Here is a 21045-nt window from a genome sequence, read left to right on the forward strand (position 1 = left end):
TGGAATGACCCTCAAGACGCTGGCCGTTGCTCACCACGCCTTTAACATCTACCATCCTAAAAATTACCTTAACTAGAAGAGATTAGGGTACGTTAAAGCTAGAAACTAAGACTAAGACCTCCATGTCCAGCCTGCTAAACTATTTACGATATACAATAGAGAGGTAACTGATTTTGTGCTTGCCTCAAAGTTGCTAACGAAAGGGTACTTGTGGTAAAAGTAATAAGGTAATGACGCTAACGGTTTGTGTTGAGCCTACAAGGCTCCTAGTAGAGTACGTCAGGCGCAAGCACCTTCCGGCCCCGCAGGCGACACGACCTGGACTGTGGTTTTCCCCGATCTACCATAGGTATCCGTCGGGTTGGGCTCAAAAGACAGGAACCACAATTAAGATCCTTCCATCCAGGACGTGCGCCGCCTCTTACCAGGGGGGCGTAGGTCCCTTGAAGAGGTGCCTAACTTTAAGCTTCAGATCAGAAGTTGTTAGTGTAGTGGTGGTTGAGGTATAGGCTGTGTAGGTTAGTTGTACAAACAGTTCACGCTGAGCCAATGAGACTTACAATGATACGTGGTGTGGCAGTTAGCACCTTCCGGCCCCGCCAGCAACACAGCCTGAGCGGTGGTTTTCCCCGATCTACCATAGGTATCCGTCGGGTTGGGCTCAAAAGAGAGGGACCACAATTAAGATCCTTCCATGCAGGCTGTGCGCTGCCACTTAACGGAAGGCATAGATCCCTTGAAGAGGTACCTAGCTTTAAGCTCTTATTAGACATGGAGATGCTGTTAACTATTTACATATAAGGTGCAATCTGTTTTTAGGACTGCGTGTGACTTGTGCACCTCTTGTCGGTTGTTCCACTCTGTTCTTTGAAGTTGACTTGGTTGACACTATGGATCATCCGCGCTGGACGCTTCAATATCTGTTGGCCCACTCGCTCTGCCAGGTATCCACTCGCCATGCTCTGAGTTGGCGTGTTGTCTCAATCGGTACACCAATGATCTGCCGAACCTGGTCTATTCTCCCCATCCTAAGCCAGTGCATTGCTGCGCGGTACCTGATGGTGATATCTATGGGGAAGATTCCCATGACGACACATAGTGCGTCATTTGATGTTGTGTTGAATGCCCCTGTTAGTCGAAGTAGAACACTTATTTGGCCTCGACGTACAATGGTTCTGTTATTTGAGAGATTTAACCTGTGGGCCCACGTACTGGCATCAAGTCTCTGCTGAGACTATCAAAATTCTCCAGGGACTCCCCAAAATGATCGTACGGGCAACAGTTCACAGTTTACTTCGACCGAGTTAAGCAGTTCTGTGCTGCCAATACAAATCTCTCGTCCATACCTCCCTGTTTCATCCTACGTCAAAGGCCGGGCAGAACGTTTTGTGAGGACATTCAAGACCCAGCTCAATAAGGTGCTGACCCGTCACCCGCTGCAGGAGGTTGTGCTTCTTTTTTTTTTTTTTTTTGGCTACATACCACCCATCCCTCATGCTGATAAAAATCCAGCGGAGATATTTAACAGTCGACCATTCCCCTCTTCCTTATCTGTCCTTGTTCCCGAGACTTGTCACCCTCACCCTCCCGCCCGCACTCCGGCGCACTCCCTCCGCACTGAGGAGGAGGTCTGGGTGCAGATCTTCTCTCACCCATGGGCACGCTGGACGTCTGCCATCATTACCAAGCTCTGCGGCCAAGCGATGGTGTCTCTCCGGTGGGCCGATGGTTCCGCCGCCAGCCGGCACCTCAACCAGCTCCTCCCCCATCTGGTAGACCACACCGCCCCTTGGGAGCTGCCAGTGCTTGTCGACGGCTGCTCTGTGACACAACTTCCACTTTCGCTTCTGCTTCTACTTCAGCCACTCCCTCCACCGCCAGCTGCCCCTGCCCCATCGCCGCCGCCCGCCCCTGCCTAACCATGAACCTATGGCGGTCGACCAGGATGCCTCTACTACTATGGGCATTTGCAGTGCTGTGCATCTTTTTTGAAGGGGAAGGAATGTCGTAGCGGTTCCTTTTCAGTGAGAGGGCCCGCACAACAGACAAGTAAGGTGGGCTGCCGATATCCCTTCAACAGCTCAGGTTGAAACATCGCCAGTGGATGCAAACGACAACAGACTTTCCGCATAAACACTACGCCGGCTCTAGTAGAGTAGACACTCACCGTAGCATTCAGTAGAAAGTTGTATTTTTGTAACTGTGTAGAATAGTATTTTGGTTGTTATTTTCTTTTCATTGTCTCGTGCTCTCATCTGGCTTTTGCCACCACAAGAGTTGCAGTGCTTATTGCTGTTCTAGCGTTTGGAAATTAGTGCACACCAAGAAGGCGTTTTAGTTATAATAAAGTGTGTTCAATCTTGATTGTTAGTTCTTTTCTGCCGAATGCAGGACACTTAATTCTCTGCCCTCATTTATTACGACCCATTTGATACTTTTAATGGTGCCATTTTCAACAGGACAATGATATTCCACTCATGGCATGTATCTCAAAGAACTGTCTGCGTGATTTGAGGTACTCTAGTGGTCAGCAAGAGCGTCACATCTGTACTCTACAGAATATGTTTGAGAACCGGCTAGGACATCAACTCTGTCCCACAGCCAGTATGCAAGATATCAAGGACTAGTTGCAAGAAGTATGAGCCAGCTTGCCTCAGGTCAGTGTCCAATGGCTTAATGATACAATTCACAACTCAATGCATGTATTCCGAACAGAGACAGTGCTACGTCATACTGATAAATAGCCTCATACTGCCAAATACGTTATAAATTTGGCTGGGCTTTGTACTCACCGAAGTAACATCACATACCTTCTCGAACTGTGAAGTATGATCTCTTCACCTCCGTTTCTTCACAGTGCTTCACATTTTTCTGAGCAAGTGTTTATCAAGGGGGAAAGGAGTTCGAATAATTGTAGTGGTGAGTGGGCAAATATTTTGAAGTATGCAAGTACATTTTAATATGTCAAACTGCCTGTTTATGATACCGACTTCCCTTAATGGAGCAATACACTTTTTCTGCGGTATTGGGAAAGGCCTACGAAGGTAGCTTTGTAATCGGGCGGAAAACGTATATCTCAGGAACAACACTTCTAATGTTAGATATAAATAATAACCCGAGTGGTGTGATAGACGTGCAAATGCACACACCATATACGATGGCTAATTTAACGAAATAACCAGGGTAGTACATGAGGAAATACACTGACGGAAAAAATATCGCAACCAAAGAAGGAGCCAGCCGTTGTGGCCGAACGTTTCTAGGCGCGTCAGTTGGGCAGCGCGCTGCTGCTACGGTGGCAGGTTCGAATCCAGCCTCGGGCATGGATGTGTGTGCTGTTCTTAGGTTAGTTCGGTTTAAGTAGTTCTAAGTCTAGGGGACTGATGACCTCAGATGCTAAGTCCCGTAGTGCTCAGAACCATTTGAATCAAAGAAGGAGTTGTGCGACGTAAACGAAACTTGGTAGGCATAGTTTTACATTTGAAAAATGAGTCGATTCAGATTTCTCGCCAGTCGCATAACAATGGCGCTAGTAGCACCACTATTAGTATACAAATGAGATTTGTTATAAATTCACGCTTTTTGTAACGATCGGGAACATTAGTTACCTTTCAGATTGGGCATTGCGAGTTGATGTTAGTCAAGAACGTCTTTTTTATGGGACAAGTAGACCCTTATAAACATCTCACGGAGTTTGAACAAGGTCGTGTAACAGAGCTACGAGAGGGCTGGATGTTCCTATTGCGATATTGCAGAAAGACTTTGTAGGATCGTAGCCTCTGTACATGACTTACGGCACCAGTGGTCACGAGAATTTGCAGATCCAAGACCACTGGGCTCAGGACGGCCCCTTGAAACTACTGATAGACTGGTCACATGGCTTTGTGTTACCGTACTGCATCTGCAGCAGCAATCTGAGCATCAGTTGGAACTAAAGTCACACAATGAACTGTTATAGATCGGTTACTTCAAGAACAGATATTAGTCAGGCACCCTGCCGCGTTCACTCCACTGGCCCCAAACAACCATCATCTGCTACTTCAATGGTGTGAAGCGAGAGCTCACTGGAGGGGAGGGTTGTGTTTTCTGATGAAAATTGGTTCGGTCTCTGCGCTAGTGGTGTCCTTGTGGTTGTTAGGAGGAGGCCAGCTGAGGATCTGCACGCAATCTGTCTGCGTAAAGACACACTAGACCTAGCCCTGGAGTTATAGTCGGAAGTGCAATTTTGTAAGACAGCAGGAGCACTCTTGTGGTTATCCTGCTCACCCTGACCACAAAATTGAACGCCAGTCTGGTGATTCGACCTGTAGTGCTGCGATTCATGACGAGCATTCCAACGGGTGAATTCCAACAGGACAGTACTCACTCACAAACCGCTATTGTAACCCAACATGCTCTACAGAGTGATGACATGCTGCCTTGATCTGCTGGATCATCAGATCTATCTCCAATTGAGCACATGTGGGACATCATCGGACAAAACCTATAGCGTCATCCACAAACAGCGTTAACCATCTCTGTACTGACCGACCATGTGGAACAAGCATGGAACTCAATCCCACAAACGGACATCCGGCACCTGCACAACACAATGCATGCAAGTTTGCATGCTAGCGTTCAAATTCTGGTAGTTACACCGTTCATTAATGAACCCGCATATCACATTTGCAATTTCTTTGCTCGCACGTTAACCTGTGATCTTGCGGTGTTAATCACTTACGAATATTTCCTACAGAATTGTTTTCCCGAAATTTCATTACTTCACATTAAATGTTTTTGGTGTTGCGATTCTTTCAGTAACTGTGAATGCAAAATAATAGCTTCCCAAATTACACTTCCACTGTCACCGGAAGGGATCCCACATATGTATGCCATAGAGTGCGAACTCTAAACCAACACTAACTCAAATACATTTTATGAATCTATCTGCGCGCTTCAGGTAGTCATCAGTGATCTACTGTTCTAGCGAATAGACTGCTCGCTCATGAAGCCATTTAGATTTTCACAGTGTATGCCATAGTCGACAAAGTGGATAAAGATATCCTACTTGTACCAAGCCCTCTTGAATCTTGTTTGCAAATGTCATGATAAATCACAGAAACTGAATGTTTGGCATGAAGGCAGATAGGAGGAGGAGGTATTCAAATACTTATACTTTGGGTTTATGCAACAAATTTGACCAACTTTCAGAGATGAGTGAAAAGGAGGTTCTTGTAGCTGTAGGTATAGGGAACATGCAATAGTCCTCAGCAGTTAGGAGGCCTTGGTCAGTTGCAAAGTCTAACAGAAAGAAGAAGGTTCTGCTGCTAGGTAGTTCTTACGGTAAAGGTGTGAGCTAGCAGTTGCAGGAAGTGTTGGGGAGTGAGTACCAGGTCACCAGCACTGTGAAGCCTAGTGCAGAGTTGGCTCAGGTGACTGACAGCATAGAGGAGTTATGTAGGAATCTTACGAAAGAGGATCAGCTAGTGATAGTGGGTGGAGCAGGGAACAGTCTTAATAGGGACGAGGAATATGATGTTGGTGGGGACCAGCTAAAGATAGCTACTCAAACTGGTGACACTAATGCGCATTTCTTGCAACTGTTTCAGCGTCATAACCGGCCTCATCTTAATGCGGCTGTTAGAGGCGTTAACATGGGGCTAGAGAGGGCACTGATGGCAGAGGGCATGGGTCACATTTCAGTGGTGCCAGTTGAGTCTATCAGTAGATCGGGTTTCACTAGGCATGGCCTACACCTCGATTCGTTTGGGAAGGAGCTGCGGCAAAGCTTAAAGGTGACAGTGTAGTGGGTGGTGGTGGGATCACTCATGGAAAAAATTCTGTAGTAGTTGGTTTTAGAGTTGCACCTTTTATAGATTGAAGTCAGCTGACAGGTATACTTGCTTAAAGGAAGTCCCTCTAACTAAGGGCTCACCTTCAGAGTTCGTCATGTTTCCATGTTTCCAAGTAGAGAAGGATTTAGCATATCTCATCAAAATATAAGAGGTATTAGAGATAAAGTTAGTGAACTGCTTGTAGATGTTGACTCTGAAATTATTGGTTTATCTAAACACCTCTTAAATAATTTTACAATTCAGAGGCTTCCTTTACCAGGATACAGATTAGCTGGCTGTTTTTCAAGGAATTTCTTACAGGGTGGGGGAGTGGCCATGTATGTAAAAAACTGTATTCCATTTGAGTCCATAGACGTATCATGGCACTGCAGTGAACAGATATTTGAATGTTGTGCAGGGGCAGTTGAATTTAGTGAAACTAAACTTCTAATTGTTGTTGTTTATAGGTCCCCTAACTCTGACTTCAGAGCATTTCTGCTTAAGCTAGAGAGGGTTCTTGATTCACTTTATAGGAACTACCAGAAATTAGTTATACGTGGTGACTTCAATATAAATTTTGTATATGTTGAAGCAAGAAAAAGAATGTTGGTAGCTCTCGTAAATTCATATGATCTACTGCAGACTGTGCATTTTCCAACTAGGGTGCAAGGGAACAGTATCAGAGCCGCAGATAATAATTTTATTCATTCTTCATTACTGGATGTGAATTCTGTTAGTAAAATGGTGAATAGCCTTTCAGACCATGATGCACAAATTTTAACACTAAAATGCTTTTGTACTCAAACAAATGTCACATACGATTGCAAACTATGTAGGAAAGTTAATCCAATGGCAATAGAGTGTTTCTCACACCTCGTCAAGGAACAACAGTGGCGGGATGTTGCTTTCCTTAATACAGTACATTTATCATGCTCTTTGAGAGTTGCTTTCCATTAGTACGTTCTAAACGGGGTACTAGCAGTAAAAGACAGCCTGGGTGGCCGACTAGTGGGATAACGATATGTAGAACGAAGTGGGAATTATATCAAAATATTAGAAGTAGTAACAATCAGCCTACAGTAGCCCATTACAAATAGTACTGTAAAGTGCTTAAAATGTTATTTGGTAGGCAAAGAGTATCTGGTATGCAAATAGAATAGCTAATTCACAGGATAAAGTTAAACCCATGTGGTCAGTTGTGTAGGAAGTGTATGGTCAGCAGCAGAAGATCGACGATATAAAGTCAGTTCGTAGTGAAAATATTTCTGTTACTGATAAATCAGATATATGTGCAGTATTTAACAATCATTTTCTGAGCATTGCTCGTGAATCAAATAAAAATTTAGTTTCTACAGGGAATCTTATAACTTTCTTGGTAAATGTCTTTCCAAGGTAGACGTCTGAAATACTCCTCTGTGGTACAGAGAAGGGGGAGACTGAGTCAATAATTAAATCACTGAAGACTAAGGACTGTGATGGATATGATGGAGTGCCTAGCAGAATATTAAAGTACTGTGCTGCACATGTTAGCCCTGTATTTAGCCATATTTGTAATTTTTCCTTTAGGAATGGTCAGTTTCCTGAACGATTAAAGTATCCAGTAGTGAAGCCGCTTTATAAAAAGGGAGAAAGGGATAATGTAGATAATCTTAGACGTATTTCTATGCCGTCAGTGTTTGCTAAAGTTATTGAAAAGACTGTGTATATAAGGATTATTGATCATTTTATATCACACGATTTGCTATCGAATGTACAGTTCTGCTTTAAAAGTCGTTTAACAACTGAAAATCCTATATTCTTTTTTCTCTGTGAGGTACGGGATGGGTTAAACAAAAGGTTTCGAACGCTAGGCATGTTTTTTTTATTTAACTAAGGCGTTTTATTGATTTTATCACAAAAAAATTGCTCCAGAAGTTGGACCATTACAGAATACGGTGAGTAGCTCACAACTGATTCACCTCTTACTTTAGCAACAGATAGCAAAAGGTCAGAATTCACATGGTTGAGAATGGCTGTGATGTGGGGGTCTAAGTTTGGTACGGTCATGTGTGTGTGGGGGGGGGGGGGGGGGGGGATGCCCCAGGCATCAGTGTTGAGGACACGTTCCTTATTTATATAAATGATGTGCTGCGCTCTAGTATCACAGGTAACATTAAAATATTTATGTTTGCTGATGACGCTAGGTAGTAAAGGATGTTGTGTGCAAAATTGGCTCGGTTTCAAATAGTGCAGTTCATGACATAAGATAATGGCTTGTAGAAAATAAACTAACGCTAAATCACAGTAAGACTCAGTTTTTACAGTTTCTAACACAGAATTCAATAAAACCTGACGTTTTAACTTCACAGAATGGGCATATGATTAGTGAAACTGAACAGTTCAAATTTCTAGATGTTCAGATAAATTGTAAACTGTCATGGAAAGCCCACGTTCAGGGTCTTGTTCAAAGACTTAATGCTGCCGTTTTTACTATTCGAACGGTATCTGAAGTGAATGATCCTTCGACACGAAAATTAGTCTACTTTTCTTATTTTCATTCGCTTTGTCGTATGGTATTATATTTATGGTATTATATTCTGGGGTAACTCTCCCCATTCTTAAAGGATATTTTTGGCACAGAAAAGGGCGTTTCGGGCAATAAGTGATGTAAGTTCACGAACCTCTTGTTGAGCCCTGTTCACGAGTGTGGGTATTTTCACATTGGCCCTCCCCTCCTCTCTCTCTCTCTCTCTCTCTCTCTCTCTCTCTCTCTCTCTCCCTTACTGTCATTTCTTGTTAACAATATTAGCTTATTCCCGTAAATAAACGACTTTCACTCAGTTAATACTCCGCAGAAATCAAACCCGCTCTTGGATCGGACTTCCTTAACTCTTATGCAGAAAGGTGTGGAGTATACTGCTGCACGCATTTTCAATAACCTACCATTACCCACGCACTTTCTAATTGAAACTGAAGAGTTTCCTCATGGGTAAGTCCTTCTATTCTGTCGAGGAATTTCTTGAAAAATTAAGCTGATTCTCGTTGTATTGTTGATTGCGTTTACTTAAACGTATTTCTTGACATTTTTCGGGTTTTTTAATATTTTATTTTTATCTGTTATTACTTTTATGTTGTAATTTCATGCACTGACACGTTCCATCACTTTGGAGATTTGCTCCTCAATTTGGTCCCATGGAACTTAAAGCGTAAATAAAAAATAAAATAAAAGTGAAGAATAAAAACCACTAACGAAGTCGAATAGCAACGGTTGAGAGAAATACAACTAATATTTTAAGAGAGGTAACACACAGTCCACATATCACTACGAGGTTGCGCAACCGGAATCTGTCAACGGAATATTCTGCGGGTACTACCTTCCAATGCATCTGAAACTTCTCATTTCGCTCCCTTAACAGCTATAAGACAATGACTTTCTAAATCGGTTACAGTTCTCCGAATTACGTCAACAATAACTGAAAAGTTATGAGACATTTGTATTCAAGGTTGTGTGTACAGTAGATGAATCGCTTACAGACCAGTGGCGAATCAATTTATGCAGCGTGCACTGCTGTTGAGTTCAGCACTCGTGGCGGCTAAGAGAAAGTGATAAAAAATGACCTTGACTTTTAAGTTTCTGGTGCGGCTCTTCAAGAATTGTATTATTGGCTGCGTTTTACTGATGCGAATTTAAATAGGCATATAATGTATATGTACAGTTCTTAGTGGATACCTTGCTGCTGTTATTAGAAATCATTCCACTCTACAAAAGACAATCCATGTGCCATGTGGTACCGCCGTCGACATCTGTCCCCCCCCCCCCCCCCCATTCTTGACTGATTTCCGTAACAGTAGATTTCCTTATCTTACGATCTATCAGCCTATAAGCTCACCACATTTAAATTAAAAGGTTTACGAAAACGTAGCGATAGCTCCCGAAAACATAGGATAAGGTGCAACATGGTCTTGCACTGCGGGAAGTCCACATGTAATTAAACATGCAATATTGTCTGCATGAAATGGCATTATAACATTTATCAGCGAGCATGGTCAATATTTTGAGCACATGAACATGCTAGTCATAATAACAAATCCACGAACAGTATCAGAGTTACTTTGTTGGCTTCCATTTGGTACAATAGGGCAGACGATTGAGGCGCCTCCTCTCATTGTGGATGGACTGTGGTGTACGCTATTGTCCTGTTACCATTGGATCAAGATCCATACACTTTTCTGAAGTCCTCTTCAAAGTCTCTTTTCAGTGTTGGAGAGAAAAGTATGTATTTCAGACAGAGTCTTTATGTTTCCAAGTTTCGTAAAGCTCACACTTGCTTGCAGAGTAAAATACTCTTGGTGGCTGTACTTGGCAGACTAAAGAAGGGGTCAACATCCAATCTCACTGCCTTTTCGAATAATAATTACATGTAACTTTGAGTCATCTCTCATATTTCATATACTTCAGGGACTCAGTGAACAGGAATAATGCTAACTATACAGGTTTAGATGGGAAAAAGAGACTTGTGATTTAAAGATTTCGAAAATCAGCACAGAATATCAACAATTCCACTCGCGTCGTGGGCGGAATCTTTACGTTACTATGCTACAAATATGCCAGCATCACCCTTCTTTGCAGAGCAGAGTTATGGAACCGACTCAAGCAAGCTACAAAGCGACTGAAGTGTCACTTGTTTCCAAGGTGCCACAAAGTGTGATGGCAATGGCGATGGATGATGGACCGGAAAATTTCGTGGAAGTTCAGTGCAATTTGATCAAAATGTAACTTCTTAGTCTTAGCTGTCCTTAGACATTACAGCACACTCAGGAGCTAGATTTTCACAAGAAATTATCTACGGAATTCTTAAATCTGTTCGTCAATGTGCTAGGTTTAGCAGAATGTTTTCCGTTCCAAGCAATACTTAAGTGGTTATAATTACAGCGGAAAGATGAGCATTAAACGTGTACCACGAATAAACGGCATACAACGCTCTTCAAAAATGAATTCTACTTCAGTCTCTAGCCGGTGGTTGATACTGAGGATGAGGTATAATTGTGAGAAAGATCCGAACATCATAGAGAAAAAATAGTTTGGAGAGAAGTTTGTGGTAAAGGGACGGTGGGGAGTGATGGAGGGTAAGGCGTCTTGGTGTGAGAATTGACATGAAGATGCACTTGGAAACGTTCGTGATTTTTAAAAAAGTTCACCTTGGTAACTTCCTCTTTGTGAGATGTGAAGACCGTTCCAATTGATCTGATTAGTTGGATGAATTTCGCGCATCTGACCTAGTGCGCTGATTGGGCAGCATAGTTACTGGATATTATAGTTGGAGCCACGAACGATGGCGCTCTGTTCTACGCACCTCCGTGACGCATTCCCCAACAGTAAATGAACAGACAGCAATGTTACGAGCACTCTGCTGTGAATATCGTAGCCAGTGCGAATTTTAAACATGATCGTAGATACTTATGTAATGAATTTTTATTCTGTTTGTTGCGAATTGTTATCGATTATGGTAATGGTAAGCGATAAATTCTACGAGGGTTGGAACTTTAATAATTTATAGTTAATATTTATAGTTTATAGTTCATAGTTAATATTTACAGCTCGCACAAAATATATAAGTTTTTCAAAGTTTTACTGAGCTTCAAAGTAGTCACCAGCATTGTGTGTAACCCGTCGGCAGCGATGTGGAAGTCGTAGGATACTCTTAGCAGTGCCAGTTGTGTTGACAGTTCGAGCAGCGCGGTCTATTGACCGACGAATTTGTAGCAGTTCTGAAGCGAATGCAGTGAAGTGTTTCTTTCAGTTTAGAAACCGAACTGAACTCACGAGGGCTGAAGTCAGGTGAGTGCAGTAGGTCGTATAGCACTTAGGAGCCTCATCAGTTAAACAAATCAGTACAGTTTGCACTGTACGTGCTTGAGCATCGTCCTGCAAAATGATGGTGAGGTGCTGCAGAAAGCCGGCCGGTGTGTCCGAGCGGTTCTAGGTGCATCAGTCTGGAACCGCGCGACCGCTACGGTCGCAGGTTCGAATCCTGCCTCGGGCATGGATGTGTGTGATGTCCTTAGGTAAGTTAGGTTGAAGTAGTTCTAAGTTCGAGGGGACTGATGACCTCAGATGTTAAGTGCCATAGTTCTCAGAGCCATTTGAAACTTTTGCTGCAGAAAGTGTCATCACTTTTGTCGCTAATCTGGTCGTAGGTTGTGTTCCAAAAATGAACAGCATAGAGACAGAAGTGATGACACTATCTGCAGGACCTGACCATTATTTTGCAGGACAATGCTCAAGTACGTACAGTGCAAGCTGTTATTGATTTGTTTGACTGATGGGGCTGCTAAGTGCTATAGCACCTACTGCACTCCCCTGACTTAAGCCCTTGTAAGTTCAACTCGATTTATAAACTGAAGGAAATATTTCACGGCATTCGCTTCAGAATTGTTACAAATTCGTCGGGCAATAGACTGCGCCGCTCGAGCTGTCAACACAACTGGCACTGCTAAGTGTTCAAAAATGGTTCAAACTGCTCTAAGCACTATGGGACTTAAAATATGACGTCATCAGTTTCCTAGACTTAGTACTACTTAAACTGAACTAACCTAAGGACATCACACACATCCACACCCGAGGCATGATTTGAACCTGCGACCGTAGCAGCAGCGCGGTCCCGGACTGAAGCGCCTAGAACCACTCGTCCACAGCGGCCGGCTGCTAAGAGTATCCTACGACTTCCACATCGCTGGCAACGAATTATAAACAATGCTGATGACTAGTTTAAAGCTCATTAAAACTTTGAAACAAGGATCTATTTTGTACGAGCTGTAAATAAATAGTTGCCACTATTAAAGTTCCAACCCTCGTATATAAGCAAGCGAGAGACATGATACACATGACACATGCTTTCCTCAAGCTCGAAATGCGAGTATGGGTGTACCGCTTGGAATTGCCAACAATGCAATCCCCGCCTGTGCCTCGTCCCACGCGAACTACCATCTATCGTGACTCACAGCATAGCGTTCCTTGATTCTTTGCATGCAGAACAACCAAATGAGGTCGGCAGTTTCTCACTGACTGTTGACGAAGGTGTATCTGGCCTGGAAGCCGACGCCGCCGGAGCCCCTGGCGCGCAGCTCCAGGGTGAGGCGCGGCCCGCTGGACATGAGAGGCTGCTGCAGCGGCGGCTGGTGCAGGCCGGCGCCGCACGCGCTCCACACCTGCTCCTGGCGGCCCTCCGACCACGCCAGCACCGACACCGCGTCCACCGCGTCGCACCTGCGCATCGCAGCACCGCGCGACTGCTGAACAGGCCGCAACTGCTGGGCGCCCACAACTTCACTACATTACACCGTGGTACCATGCACGAATCTCAACGTCCGTGCAATTCGTATTCCGCAAGGTCGCTGGCTTAGCACTGTGCAGGTTGCTAGCGTAACAGGGAGAGCTGAGGCGTTTTCATACTATTTGTTGTGACTAGAGAACTCTACCGCGGGCAAGTTCAACGATGAGGCAAATCCTGAAAATAATTTCCCAGGTTCATGATACAATTTTATCACTATGAGGCCAAATTAGTCACATGTTTAAAAATAGTGCTATTTTTTATTAATTTATTTAACCTGATCGATTAGGGACTCCATGTTCTCACCTTAGGTAGGACGGCCGCTTTATACATACAGTACGTTTTACATAACAGTCACTTAAAATCAAATTAGAAGGAAGATCAGCATTGGACGTAATTTTGATGATTTACGAATAGCAAGTGCGATTTTTTATCGCAAATAATTATTGTGATCGTTTTATAGCTTCTGTTACTGTTAATAACTATACACCAGTGCCTACGAGCTTTAATTTGTACGCAAAGGACTGAAGGTGATCATTATGTGATCGAAAATCGATTTTGCTGTTAATAAATCATCAAAATTACGGCCTATGCTGACCTTCCTTCTAACTTTATTTATCATACGGTCGTTGTGCACACAGCACTCTATGGAGTCGCCAATCAATACTTAAAATCATCATCATTATCATCATCCTCTTCCAGTTATTAACAGTCGTTGCAGTCTCTGTCATCTATCCATCCCTGACGAAGTCTACATGGTTCCGTCTTCCCAGTCGGCCGATAATTCATTCTTCTTTCCATCATTCTATCATCCCCCCATTCGTTCTATTTTATTCTATATTGTCATCAACCGAAAAGATTTCTAAACCTGATATTATAATTACATTCCTTCTTGCATCGATTTTACTACAGTCCCTTATATACCCCGTTGAGGTAAATGATGCGGTACCATAAACAAGAACAGATACAGCCATAACTTTATAAGCGGGGAAATGTTCCTATCGGAGCTCAAAAAAAGCGAATGTGTTCCTCTTCATTTGAAAGACTCTGATTGGAAAGTGAGTATCAGCTGCCTCGTTTAATATTCTTCAGCACCTTTAAAAGATTTCCTGAAACTTTGGCTTGCGAACCTATCCGAGCTTTTTCTGACATGCAAGTCACCTCGAACTCGCACAATCTCCCCTAACTGTAACTCACTCACACCCAGTATTCTATCACTGTAAGTCGTTCATACCCATCTACATCTACATCTACGTTCATACTCCGCAAGCCACCTGACGGTGTGTAGCGGAGGGCACTTTGAGTACCTCTATCGGTTCTCCCTTTTATTCCAGTCTCGATCGTTCGTGGAAAGAAAGATTGTTGGTATGCCTCTGTGTGGGCTCTAATCTCTCTGATTTTATCCTCATGGTCTATTCGCGAGATATACGTAGGAGGGAGCAATATACTGCTTGACTCCTCGGTGAAGGTATGTTCCCGAAACTTCGACAAAACCCCGTAGCGAGCTACTGAGCCTCTCTGCTGCAGAGTCTTCCACTGGAGTTTATCTGTCATCACCGTAACGCTTTCCCGATTACTAAATGATCCTGTAATGAAGCGCGCTGCTCTCCGTTGGGTCTTCTCTATCTCTTCTATCAACCCTATCTGGTACGGATCCCACACTGGTGAGTAACATTCAAGCAGTGGGCGAACAAGTATACAGTAACCTACTTCCTTTGTTTTCGGATTGCATTTCCTTAGGATCCTTCCAATGAGTCGCAGTCTGGTATCTGATTTACCGACGATCAACTTTATATGATCATTCCATTTTAAATCACTCCTAATGCGTACTCCCAGATTTTTTATGGAATTAACGGCTTCCAGTTGCTGACCTGCTATATTGTAGCTAAATGATAAAAGATCTTTCTTTCTATGTATTCGCAGCACATTACACTTGTCTACATTGAAATTCAATTGCCATTCTCTGCACCATGCGTCAATTCGTTGCAGATCTTCCTGCATTTCAGTACAATTTTCCATTGTTGTAACCTCTCGATATACTATAGCATCATCCGCAAAAAGCCTCAGTGGACTTCCGATGTTATCAACAAGGTAATTTATGTATATTGTGAATAGAAACGGTCCTAAGACACTCCCCTGTGGTACACCTGAAATCACTCTTATATCGGAAGACTACTCTCCATTGAGAATGACATGCTGCGTTCTGTTATCTAGGAACTCTTCAATCCAATCACTCAATTGGTCTGATAGTCCATATGCTGCCCATCCACTCCCAGCTGCCGTTTCTCAGTACATATTGCGCCCAGCTCGTCGTCATTATCTCTTTGAGTGTCTCTGTCATTGTCTACCGTATCACAGCCACAGAACTTTCGTTCTGTCCTACTACTACAGTCTACTCTCACTGTCAGTGTCTTCCTCCTGCCCCCTCTTACATCATTCCTTCTTTCCTACTGCTGCTATCTTTTCTCACTGTCGTTATTTCTCTCTGCCCTCGTTATTATTGTCGCATACTCTGTCTCTTATTATCACTGGCTCTCACCCATTTCCACTTTCTTCGTCTCTTTATTCTTCTCCCACTGGCACCGTTTATTTTTTTTTTTCGGCATTGTTCTGTCACTGTCAGCTATGTCCCACTGCCACTAAGTGCTCCGATAGAAGCATTTTTCCGCTGGTTCTCTTCTTTTCCCTGTCACAGCTTGTTTTTCCTCCCAAAGTGCTTCCAATGTTTCCGCATGTACCTTAATATTTATTAACCTTCTTCTCAGTGTCTTCGTTACAGTTAAACTAATATCATGTATTAGACAGTTGAAGAAGGATACTTGTTCTAAAATGTTCTTTCTTATTAGTATTATTTTCGATATGACTAGAGTCTTAAAAGCCTTTTATGTCTTATTTGCGGATCTAGTTAAATTGTATGTTGGATTTGGGCTTAATCTATGTACTGCTCTTTATAAATTTTCTTGAAAATTTACTTATCTTGAAAACAAAATTTTATTAAAAATGACAGTGATTTAAATATGACGAATGTTAATAAAACCTACATCTGCATCTATATCCATAGTACACAAGCCACCTTATGGCGAGTGGCGAAGGTTCCTTTGTGTACCGCTGCCACACACATAAGGAGATCCGACACGATATTAGGAGGTATCCCATGGCTTTTTTCACCTCAGTCTAACTTGTCCTAGTCGATGCTGTACCTTATGTTTAGTTCTGTTCGATTAGGCATACATCATCAGCACTGTTCCTTGTAAATTTCAACCTAGCGGCATTACGCTTATACGAGTTTTTTTTTGGACATGGTGTTGTTGGCTTATTATTCAAGCGTTAGTAGATACTGACGTTAAACACAAGTACTATTGTTTTCACTTATTTTTATTTGTGGGGTTTAAATTATTTACTAGCATTGTGAAAAGTTATTTTAAACACATATCCGGGTGCGGGCAATGTACTGTGTGACCCTGTGAATCTTTGGAGTGTCGCCCACTTCTATGGCTTGGTTATCGTTCATTTGTCAAATGTGTTCTATTCACATGTATTAGAAGTATTAGTGTTTGCAGTATCGGAGTAGCGATCTGTAGATTAGCGCGTCCAGTTCTGCCGGGATGAGTCCCGCCCACACGTGGTTGGTTGTAAAAGGAAGCTAACTGGACGCCAGCTAGAATTTATAAATTAACTTTATTGTAAATTTTCGGGTAACAATCTCTATCTTGTTACTTAATTAGCGCAACAGTGTTGTATTTTAATGAAACTTTTATTGTTCGAATGGTGTTTATTTGATGGCCTAGCTCCATCACTCCTCAAGCACCTATCTCACTGGTAATGCCTCTCATACTCCCAGAACTTAGATGGCTTTGACTACTTGAAATGATAGTTCTGCAGTCGAACAACCATAAAGAAATGATACGAAAAAAATTAAAAATTATTGCTATAATTAGTAATTATTAGTAAGTACCAAAAAATGGCAGGTTGAGTGTAACAAGACGAGACAGATTGCGAAATGCGTATGTGAGGGAAAGACTAAAGGAGGAACCAGTACAGGACAGGATAGAAAAATCAAGACTACAGTGGTATGGACACATGAAGAGAATGGATGAGGGAAGAATTCCAAAGAGGATGTTTGACCTGCAACTGGAGGGGAAGAGGCCCAGAGGAAGACCAAGAGATAGATGGGTGAAGGGAGTGAAGGAATGTGTGACGAGAAGAGGAGAGAACTGGACGGAGGTGGAAGAGGGGGAATGGTGGAAAGACAGAACACGATGGAGAGGCTTGTGTTCCCGACAGACCCAGCCAGTGGCTGGAAACTGTCCAAGATGATGAAATGAAACCAAAAAATGGCTCTGAGCACTATTGGACTTAACATCTGAGGTCATCAGTCCTCTAGAACTTAGAACTACTTAAACCTAACTAACCTAATGACATGACACACATCCATGCCCGAGGCTGGAAGTGAACCTGCGACCGTAGCGGTCGCGCGGTTCCAGACTGAAGCGCCTAGAACCGATCGGCCACTGCGGCAGGTGATTAGTATGTATCAAATGTCAGTACTGACTAAGAAGAAGTAGCGTTAACTCCGGCACTTCTATTAGTACGAGAATAACGGAAAAAAATTGCGGCAACAAGATGGAGTTGTGCGACGTGAACGAAAGTTGACAGGCAACTGAAAGCTAATGCCTATGCAAATTTCTTGGCAGTCGCATAAGAGTGGCGCTAGTAGCGCCATTTTGAGGATGCAAATCAGATTATCTTTCAGTATACGCTATAACGGTCGTGAGTGTTCGTTATCTTTGAGATCTACATGTACATGGTTGCTGTGCAATTCACACGTAAGTGCCTGGCAAAGGTACTGAGTTGATGTTGGTCAAGAATACCTTTAAGGCGACAAAGACGCCGTTATTGAGTTTGTATCAGTTCGTGTAATAGGGCTACGAAAGCTTGATGTTTCTTCTGCGATACTGCAAAAAGATTTGGCAGAAATGTAGCCACTGTGCATGATTGGTGGCAGCGGTGATTACGAGAATGTACGGTCTCCAGAAGACCGGGATCCGGACTGCCACGTGGCGCTACCGGGGGGAAAGTCCCTGGTGTTCAGCGTTTTTCTATGGAACATTGTACTGCATCTGCAGTAGAAATTTGAGCAGCACGCGACACCAACGTGACAACAACGAAGTCTTACAAATTGCTTGCTTCAAGGATAGTTCAGAGCCAGACCCCTGTACAGCGCGTATTCCACTTACCCCAAACCACCGCCATTTGCAACTTCAGTGATTTCAAGCGAGAGCTCATTGGAGGGCAGGGTGAAGGCCTGTTAAGTTTTCTGACGAAAGCTGATTCTGTGGTTATCCTACGCACCCTGACTGCAGATCTGTACGCCAATCTGTTGACCTCACCTGTTGTGTTACCGTTAAAGAGCAGGATTCCATGTGGTGCTTTTCAGCAGGATAACGCTCGTTCACATATTGCTGTTGTAACCCAACATTATCTACAGATTGTCGACATGTTGCCTTGGCCTGCTAGATCACCAGATCAGTCTCGAATCAAGCACATATGAGACATCAACGGGCGACAACTTCTGCGTCTTCCACAAACAGCTTTATCCGTCCGTGCATTGATCGACAAAGTGCCACAGGTGGGGAACTCCGTGTCACTAACTGACAAATGGTTCAAATGGCTCTGAGCCCTCTGGGACCTAACTTCTGAGGTCATCAGTCCCATTGAACTTAGAACTACTTAAACCTAGCTAACCTAAGGACATCACACACTAACTGACATTCAGCACCTGTACAACACAACGTACGCACCTTTAAGAGCTTGCATTTAAGATTTTGGTCGCTTACACCGGTTATTAATGTACCCACGTATCACATTTGCAGTGGCTTATCGAACACTTTCATTAACCTGTAATATTGAAATGTTAACCACTTAAAAACGTTGCCTAGAGGAATTCATTACTCTACAGTAATAATTTCTTAGTGTCACGATATTTGTTCTCCCTTAGTGTGATACAACTACTACAATTACTACTACTCTGCTTCTGCTGCTGCTGCTGTTGCTAATAACAGTAATACCAGTCGTGATACTGACTGATACAGAATGTATTTATGAGTGCATATAAGTGATGTGTTCTGAAAGGAAAAAAAAAAGACTTATTTTCCAGCACTATCACTGACAATTTTAATTATAAATTACAGGTTTCGGCCGCTAAAGATCCGTGTAACATTATAAATACACTATTGGCCATTATAATTGCTACACCACGACGATGTGCTACAGACGCGAAATTTAACCGACAGCGCCGGCCGGAGTGACCTTGCGGTTCTAGGCGCTACAGTCTGGAACGAAGCGACCGCTGCGGTCGCAGGTTCGAATCCAGCTTCGGGCATGGATGTGTGTGATGTCCTTAGGTTAGTTAGGTTTAAATAGCTCTATGTTCTAGGCAACTGATGACCTCAGAAATTAAGTCGCATAGTGCTCAGAGCCATTTTTTAACCGACAGGAAGTAGATGCTGTGATATGCAAGTGATTAGCTTTTCAGAGCATTCACACAAGGTTGGCGCAGGTGGCGACACCTACAACGTGCTGACATGAGGAAAGTTTCCAACCGATTTCTCATACACAAACAGCAGTTGACCGGCGTTGATGGTGAAACGTTGTTGTGATGCCACGTGTAAGGAGGAGAAATGCATACCATCACGTTTCCGACTTTGATAAAGGTCGGATTGTAGCCCGTCGCGATTACGGTTTATGTTATCGCGATATTGCTGCTCTCGCGTTGGTCGAGATCCAATGACTGTTAGCAGAATATGGAATCGGTGGGTTCAGGAGGGTAATACGGAACGCCGTGCTGGATCCCAACGGCCTCGTATCACTAGCAGTCGAGATGACAGGCATCTTATCCGCATGGCTGTAACGGATCGTGCAGCCACGTCTCGATCCCTGCGTCAACAGATGGGGACGTTTGCAAGACAACAACCATCAGCACGAACAGTTCGACGACGTTTGCGACAGAATGGACTATCAGCTCGGAGACCATGACTGCGGCTACCCTTGATAAAGACAGGAGCGCCTGCGATGGTGAACTCAACGACGAACCTAGGTGCACGAATGGATATACGTCATTTTTTGGATGAATCCAGGTTTTGTTTACAGCATCAGGATTGTCGCATCCTTATCTGGCGACATCGCGGTGAAAGCTCATTGGAAGCGTGTATTCGTCATCGCCATACTGGCGTATCACCCGGCGTGATGGTATGGGGTGCCATTGGTTACCTCTTGTTCGCACTGACGGCACTTTGAACAGTGGACGTTACATTTCAGATGTGTTACGACCCGTGGCTCTACCCTTCATTCGTCCTGCGAAACCCTACATTTCAGCAGGATAACGCACGACCGCATGTTTCAGGTCCTGTACGGGGCTTTCTGGATACAGAAAATGTTCGACTGCTGCCCTGGCCAGCACATTCTCCAGATCTCTCACCAATTGAAAACGTCTGGTCAATGGTGGCTGAGCAACTGGCTCGTCACAATACGCCAGTCACTACTCTTGATGAAGTGTGGTATCGTGTTGAAGCTGTATGGGCAGCTTTACCTGTACACGCCATCCAAGCTCTGTTTGACTCAATTCGCCGGCGTTTCAAGGCCGTTTTGACGGTCAGAGGTGGTTGCTCTGGGTACTGATTTCTCATTATCTATGCATTAAAATTGCGTGAAAATGTAATCACATGTCAGTTCTAGTGTAATATATTTGACCAAAGAATACACGTTCATCATCTGCATTTCTTCTTGGTGTAGCAATTTTAATGTCTTGTAGTGTATTTAATTTCTCTAGGCTGTTCAGGTATCCTTCTTTACAACTATTGTGTATGGCTTTTAATTTCCACTCTCAGTAACAACACTAAGTTTCTTTTTATTAAGTTGAAGGT

At 43.3% G+C, this 21045-nt stretch overlaps 1 protein-coding gene across 1 annotated transcript in view; it reads right to left on the minus strand.

Annotated features, from left to right (window-relative positions):
• Window positions 1-21045, minus strand: part of LOC126234651 (suppressor of lurcher protein 1-like) — a 652665-nt gene that overhangs the window by 52270 nt on the left and 579350 nt on the right. The window contains exon 10 of the mRNA XM_049943382.1: window positions 12860-13059. Within this exon, the coding sequence (XP_049799339.1) occupies window positions 12860-13059 (200 nt within the window). The remainder of the gene's footprint in view (window positions 1-12859; window positions 13060-21045) is intronic.

The sequence above is a fragment of the Schistocerca nitens genome, chromosome 2, assembly GCF_023898315.1.
Source record: "Schistocerca nitens isolate TAMUIC-IGC-003100 chromosome 2, iqSchNite1.1, whole genome shotgun sequence".
In the NCBI taxonomy this organism is placed as follows: Eukaryota; Metazoa; Arthropoda; class Insecta; order Orthoptera; family Acrididae; genus Schistocerca; species Schistocerca nitens.